The sequence below is a fragment of the Trachinotus anak genome, unplaced genomic scaffold (genome assembly GCF_046630095.1).
Source record: "Trachinotus anak isolate AG129_WGS33_773 ecotype Australia unplaced genomic scaffold, CSIRO_AGI_Tana_v1 ptg000003l, whole genome shotgun sequence".
NCBI classification, from domain to species: domain Eukaryota; kingdom Metazoa; phylum Chordata; class Actinopteri; order Carangiformes; family Carangidae; genus Trachinotus; species Trachinotus anak.
In genome coordinates this window covers 8,804,482-8,812,129 of record NW_027273854.1, presented here as the reverse complement: position 1 = coordinate 8,812,129, position 7,648 = coordinate 8,804,482, and the positions used below count along the sequence as shown (strand labels likewise).

Here is a 7,648-nt window from a genome sequence, read left to right as displayed (position 1 = left end):
GTGACGAAATCGGAATCGCTGAGGAGTACACGCTCGAGAAGTCCACAACCTAGTGTTAGCTAAAGTTAGCATTACTTGTTATCACCAAAGGCCACTCTACTCTACCTTTCATTGTATAGGAAAAAATGCCTTCGTTAAACGGAAAAACGGATGTTGTGTTTGTAAGTCATACCATACATATTGCTACCTATTAGCGCTTTGTGAGAGCGAGTGTTAGCTAGCTAATTTTACTGGCTGCGTGTTTTAATAATCTGTTAATTAAAGATTTGTTGTCAGACATGCTTGGCTTCTAAACTGTTGTTAAAGTAGTTAAATCTGAACTCGCAGTAGTTATCGTTAATTTTTTCATGGCTAATTTAATTTACAATGAAAACTGTTAACGTTGTACTAACGTTACGCTATAGCGCTAATGCTAGCCTTAGCAGGCGCGACGTCAACTGTTTCAGAAGTTATTGCGGTTGAGCTTGAGTTGAGTTTGACGTGTTTTGTTCCGTGTTTTCTGGACATGTTAGGAGGACGATGATCTGCCTTATGAAGAGGAGATTATCAGAAACCCATACTCAGTCAAGTGCTGGATGCGTTACATCGAATTCAAACAGAACGCACCCAAATCCACACTGAACATGATATATGAGCGGGCTCTGAGAGAGCTGCCTGGCAGGTAAATAACACAAACCACTAAAATAATCCACAGGTTATGAAGTATGATTGAGATCGGCCAATTTTCAAGAAATGTAACTGATTAAAAAGTGATTTGCATTGTTAAAACAATTAAATACGTTTTGACTTTTAAATAGGTGGTAGTGTCAAAATGGCCGTATCAGGTTTAATTTTATGCAAAACCTATGTGCTAATGGTCTGACTCTTTATAACAACAATTGTCCCTTTATTTACAGTTATAAGCTGTGGTACAGTTATCTTAGAGAGAGACGGAAACAAGTCAAAGGAAGATGTATCACTGAACCAGCCTATGAAGAAGTCAATAATTGCCATGAAAGGGCACTGGTGTTCATGCACAAGGTAATATTTCCTATAAAACTTCATGCTGAACATCTTGACCGTATAAAATAACATTATACTGTGGTCTGTGGAAGTTGTGATTGAAACTAATTATCTGTCTTTCCTTAAACTAGATGCCTAGAATATGGCTTGATTACTGCCAGTTCCTTGTGTCTCAGTGCAAGATCACAAGAAGTCGGCGAACATTTGACCGTGCACTCAGAGCGCTTCCTGTTACTCAGCACCCACGCATCTGGCCTCTGTATCTCCGATTTGTTCGTAACCTGCCCCTGCCTGAGACAGCTATCCGGGTGTATCGCAGGTACCTTAAGGTGAGACCATTGTACGCAAATCAGTTCCATACAGTAGTTGTCATTTAAGATTCCACACACAAAGATTTCTGATTACACTGATAATTTTATTTGTGCACTTTTACTGGCATCATATGAAAATGAATGTGATGCAATATGATTTCACATTATGGTATGGTTGATCTAAATGTACATTGTGAATGTTTTCTGTGAATGTCTCTCAGCCAAGTGAAAGGCTACTGGATTTGCTATTTTAGTCCAGAGGATGTTTTGCCACAAAAAAAAAAAAATCATCCGAAAGGCTTCAACGTCATACCATATAGAACTCTAATGTTGATTAATAAGTGAAACAATTCCTAATCATCTTCTTCATATTATGATCACTGTTTATGGCTGAATTTGTTATTTGAAAGGATAGCTGTAATTAGATCATGAATGAAGATGTCCTTAAAATGTGCTGTTTGCTCTTTGTACCATGTAGCTTTCTCCAGAGATGGCAGAGGAATACATAGACTATTTGCGGTCTGTTGGCCGCCTGGATGAAGCAGCTGTGCGACTAGCAGCTGTTGTCAATGACGAAAGCTTTGTGTCCAAAGAGGGCAAGTCTAACTACCAAGTAAGATTTTATTATGATCCCAACTATCTCACAATGTGCCTGTTTTTTTTTCTTTTGTTTTTTTAAGCAGAACAGGAAAATTGACAAATCTTTTTTCTACATTTTTTACATCAACAGCTGTGGCATGAGCTGTGCGACCTGATCTCTCAGAACCCTGATAAGGTTACCTCTCTGAATGTAGGAGCCATCATCCGAGGAGGCCTCACTCGCTTCACAGACCAACTTGGAAAACTTTGGTGCTCTTTAGCTGACTATTACATCAGGAGTGGCCACTTTGAGAAAGTGCGTTCCTTCTGAATAGCTTCCATCTTATTCATATCATGAAACGCTTAACGTATTGAAAGTTGTTTATCCAAAATACTGCTCTGCTTTATATTAAGCTTGTGGGTTCAGTTAAGTTGCATTAACATTAATTTACTGTGTGCTCACTGACTGTGACTATTTATGTCTTTATTTTCCCAGGCTCGTGATGTGTATGAGGAGGCCATTCTTACAGTGGTAACGGTAAGGGATTTCACACAAGTGTTCGACAGTTATGCCCAGTTTGAGGAGAGCATGATTGCTGCCAAGATGGAGACCACTGCTGAGATGGGGCAGGATGAAGATGGTGTGTCTGGATTAATTAATATTAACATATACTGTATCTGTACACCCCTTGCTTCTCTTCTCATGCATGCAGTACTCTTTGCTTCTCTCCTCCCAGATGACATAGACCTGGAGCTTAGACTGGCCCGTTTTGAGGAGCTGATAGCACGGCGACCCCTCCTTTTGAACAGTGTACTGCTGAGACAGAACCCCCATAATGTCCATGAGTGGCACAAGCGAGTAAAATTATATGAGGGCAATCCACGTCAGGTGAGTTTTGGTTCTTTTTCCACATGCAGTTTAGACGGGGACAGTGCACTCACAATTAATAGTGGTAACAAACACTGCTGCCTTTATGTAGTACATTACTTATAAATTCATACAAAAAATTTTCTTCACAGATTATCAACACATATACTGAGGCAGTACAGACGGTGGATCCAATGAAGGCCACAGGGAAACCTCACTCCCTCTGGGTTTCCTTTGCGAAATTCTATGAGGAAAATGAGCAGCTGGATGATGTAAGTCATGGAGGTCTTCCAACAGGGATTTTCAAACCCATTGCACTTTAGATCAGATGCGTTTTCTGTATTCTTGATATATCTTATATTTATTGTGTCACTAAGGCCAGGACAATCTTTGAGAAGGCTACCAAGGTGAACTACAAGCAGGTGGATGACCTTGCTGCAGTCTGGTGTGAATATGGAGAAATGGAGCTTCGCCATGAGAACTATGAACAGGCACTGCGCATACTGAGGGTAAGGGATTTATATCACATGTACAGGCGTTAATTTAGGTGCAGTCAGTGAAATAGTACCACCATTTATGCAAGATGTTCAGTAACATCTAGTGGCAGGACTGAGAAACTACAACAATATTAGAAATCACATGTTTTTGAGAGCATTTTGAACTTAACACCTGGTTACAGACAAACTTGACTGTAGATAAAACCTGATTCTATATATTGTAATAATCTTTAATTTCGAAGATTGGCATGATGTTTGCTTTATTTTTTGTTCTCTCCACCTTTCAGACATTACACAGTTGTTCACTTGCTCTCGGGTGGAACAAAACCAAGTGCGTAGTGCGCACTGGGTAGTTTATGGCCCTAGGATATTTAAGCATTCATCAACAAAATATATTTTGGGGCAGCTCTGCTTGTTTGGAGATCTAGTAATCTTAACAACATAGAAATGACTGGAAAGGTTAACAACAATTACACATCTCTGCACATGACTTGTAGTAAATTGATTGTACATTTGTAAATATATAAATCCACTCATGAAATTGTGTATAACTGTTTTGTGGATACAATTGTAAGACATTTGTTCTTCTGTCTATAGAAAGCTACTGCCATCCCATCCAAGAAAGCAGAGTATTTTGATGCATCAGAGCCAGTCCAGAACAGAGTGTACAAGTCTTTGAAGGTCTGGTCTATGCTGGCAGACTTGGAGGAGAGTCTTGGCACCTTTCAGGTATGTTCACTATAGATCTCTGAGTTTCCGGTTTATTATATGAGCCAACAAAATGCAGTAGGTTTAAATAACATGGCAGATAAATTCTGAGATATTAAGTAGTGGTCTTCGAATCTTCATCTCGGTGAGTTGTACATGTTTAATGTAATTCTTTCTCCGTTTCCTTTTTTTTTCCTCCTCAGTCTACAAAAGCAGTGTATGACCGCATTATTGACCTCCGTATCGCAACACCACAGATCATTATCAATTATGCCATGTTCCTTGAAGAGCACAACTACTTTGAAGAAAGCTTCAAAGTAAGAACATGCTGCTAATTAAGTAAACACATATTTGTTTTCACTGTGTATTCTTGCCCAGAACCCATTTAAAGAATTCTTTAATGTCTTTGTTAACACCTTTTTAGGCATATGAGCGTGGTATCGCTCTCTTCAGGTGGCCAAATGTTTATGATATCTGGAACACTTACCTCACCAAGTTCATTGACCGTTATGGGGGCAAGAAGCTAGAGAGAGCTCGAGATTTATTTGAACAAGCTCTGGATGGCTGCCCCGCCAAGTTTGCCAAGAGTAAGTAGCTTTTTTAAAATGACATGGACAACTCTAAAGAAAAAGAAAAAAAGACACTGAAGCCAAATGTACCACAATGCTTTGCTTTTCAGCCATATACCTGTTGTATGCCAAGTTGGAGGAGGAGTATGGATTGGCACGACATGCCATGGCTGTCTATGAAAGAGCAACACAGGCAGTAGAAACTGAGGAGAGACATCACATGTTCAATATCTACATCAAGAGAGCAGCTGAAATTTATGGAGTTACCTATACCAGAGCAATTTACCAGAAAGCTATTGAGGTATGTTAGCATTGTTTTTTGCTCTTAATTATCAAATGGCATATTTGTTGTCTTCTTTAATAATCCTTTTTTATGTGAAATTGAAAATAACACATTTGTTAAATTGTTCTTTATTGTACTGTATGTATCCAGGTCCTTCCTGATGAGCATGCCAGGGACATGTGTCTGCGATTTGCTGACATGGAGAGTAAACTGGGTGAGATTGATCGGGCCAGAGCAATCTACTCTTACTGCTCCCAGATCTGTGACCCAAGGGTGAGTTAAAACACCCCCATTTCCTGTTTCTGAAAAAAATATCACATTTCTATCAACAATGTGTAAATATTTCATAATTCCTCTGAACTTATTTATGAACTTGATCTTTCAGGTGACAGCTACTTTCTGGCAGACCTGGAAAGAATTTGAGATCCGCCATGGAAATGAGGACACTATTAGAGAAATGCTGAGGATCAAACGCAGTGTCCAGGCCACATACAACACCCAGGTCAACTTTATGTCCTCTCAGATGTTGAAGGCCACAACAAGCGCCACGGGCACTGGTGAGTAAGCTTGCAAGAGCTTGTTATTCTCTGATAAGGATTTTCTGTACTGGGCTGGTACCATGAATACGCTACATGGATTATATGGGATACCGGGGAAAGGTTTGCATTATATTAATAAAATCCTGAGGTTACATGCCAGAAGTGCTAAAGGTGTACTAATACATTTTTTTCTAATGTTTCTGTTTGTCTAACCAATTTTTGATCATGTATCCAGTGTCAGATCTTGCTCCAGGCCAGATGGGAATTGATGACATGAAGATGTTGGAGCAGAAAGCACAACAGCTTGCTGCAGAAGCCGAGCAGGACAAACCTAAGCCCAAAGAGAAGATTCTCTTTGTCAGGTTTGTTGTTCATCTTTTTTACTCCATCAAAAAGTATTTGTGGAAAATTGCGCCTTTTTTCAAAATAAAATTGGACTACATTTTCCAAAGGAAAATGACACACTTACGTCATATTCTCCTCATCTGCTTATGCAGGAGTGACACTTCTCGCAGTGAGTTGGCTGAGCTTTCCAAACAAGCTAATCCTGATGAGATCGACATTGATGATGATGATGAGGATGAAGATGAAGACCAAGGACCGGATGGTGTGTGACAGACAGATCTTGCCACTGAAAAATTTGCCATTTGTTTAAACATTCATGCATACATGTTTTACTCATGACGATTTATGTACTAATTGTCTTCTCCTCTTGGCCTTTGCAGAGGTGCAGCTTGAACAGAAAAGTGTCCCCACAGCTGTCTTCGGAGGACTTAAAGATGAATGAAAGATACCTTACTCACTGCATTTTGCAAGGATGTGGTCGTCTGAGTTGTCATTGAATAGGCTACATTATTAGAATTTGTGTAAATGCTCAGTTGTATCCAGTTTATTTCACTACAATGTGATGAGCGCCAAACAGACAGAATGGCAGTGTTTTCCCTGTGGATTTCTGTTGTTTGGGATGGAAAGAGATGAACCTGCTAGTTTTGGCCACATGGTGTCAGTCTTTCTCAAGAATGAGGCTCAAGATAATTGTGCAATTGAGCTGTTTTCTATAATGAGGTATTTGTATGTGGTTACATGATAATTGTAACGCAATCTGAAGTGGTTTGACCTTGTTTGCGAATGACATTTTATAAAAGAATCAACGGTGAAAACTCTTTTGTACGCTTAATAAATGCAGAGATCTTCTCTGACAGGAAGCTCTGCCCTAGAAAACAGGGGAGGAGCATAGTTTCTTCAACAGAGAGCATTCATTTGAAAGTGGAGCTGAGCATGCAAGCCTAACGTTGGCCTGAGGATCACTAGTCTTGCAAAGCCCAGTGTTTCTCAAAAGATTTCATAATTTGTATATATACATCAATCACATTATGAAATTCATGCTGATAAACATTTATTAGTTATTACTTGAGGAACAGTTTGTACAACTGATTGAATAATAGGAGGGCTGTATAGAATTTTGAAAACAAATCATGGTTAAAATTAATTCAGTGTTAATTTAGAAGAGTTCCTTATGCCTGTGTTTTGTTAAACTTGCAGGCCTCATTTTTGAGGCTATAGGTCATAATGCTTTGGAAACGTCTGTCAGTCTGCATTGTTGAGGCTCTACTTGTGACCCAATACAGTATTACAGCTTTTGGTATACAACAAATTGTTTATTATTGTTATACTGTATAACTTTGCAGTATTTGTGAATTATGCCCCAGAAAGTCTGGCCGGTTTCTTTGAATCCCTGAATCTTTCTTTACAATATATTTAAAACAAATGTTGTAATAAAAAATAGACTTGCATATGCTAGATACAGTGACTTATCTGAAAGTGTGACTGTAAATTAAAAATGTGCTCCAACAATACATATGCAACATATGGAAGATATACTCAAAATATTTACATGGTGTAAGTCTACTTCAGGAAAAGGCCTTATGCTTTTCATTGTTGCCATAAGAGATAATTTGACAGAAAAATACTGACTAGGAAGAAATTGTTTCTTTCATTATTAGATTAACATAGCTGAGAGGTAATCCTCTTACAAAGTTACTGCAGTGGGGCACATAGAGAGCTCTTGGAACTTTGAACAACATCATGTGATGAGTCACTCTTGAGATTTCTGTTTTCCAATGTGGATGGTGATACTGGAAATAATACTTCAAAAACAATTGGAAAGAAACCGTCTAGAATCAGAATAATTGGAAGCAAACTATTTTCCTAATTTAATTTCCCTTTTTTCCTGCATATATTTAATAGTATGTCTATTCAGCTTCTGCTATTGCAGCTTTCTTTTATTTCATA

At 38.7% G+C, this 7,648-nt stretch overlaps 1 protein-coding gene across 1 annotated transcript; it reads left to right on the top strand.

Moving 5' to 3' along the window:
• xab2 (XPA binding protein 2) lies at nt 1-7,149 on the top strand. The gene is made up of 19 exons (XM_071472151.1): nt 1-161; nt 513-661; nt 897-1,020; nt 1,134-1,331; nt 1,792-1,926; nt 2,044-2,208; nt 2,389-2,533; nt 2,630-2,781; nt 2,913-3,032; nt 3,138-3,269; nt 3,855-3,986; nt 4,169-4,282; nt 4,390-4,552; nt 4,645-4,835; nt 4,968-5,090; nt 5,203-5,374; nt 5,592-5,718; nt 5,854-5,963; nt 6,082-7,149. Exons 1-19 carry the CDS (start codon nt 126-128, stop codon nt 6,141-6,143), a joined length of 2,550 nt encoding a protein of 849 aa, XP_071328252.1. The 5' UTR covers nt 1-125; the 3' UTR covers nt 6,144-7,149.
• The last annotated feature ends 499 nt before the right edge of the window (nt 7,150-7,648 follow it).

Coding starts and splice junctions, on each gene's coding strand:
- xab2 (XM_071472151.1), top strand. CDS start 126: ATGCCTTCGTTAAACGGAAAAACGGATGTTGTGTTT. Junction 3,270..3,854: donor AGGCACTGCGCATACTGAGG/GTAAGGGATTTA, acceptor TTCTGTCTATAG/AAAGCTACTGCCATCCCATC. Junction 5,964..6,081: donor TGAAGACCAAGGACCGGATG/GTGTGTGACAGA, acceptor TGGCCTTTGCAG/AGGTGCAGCTTGAACAGAAA.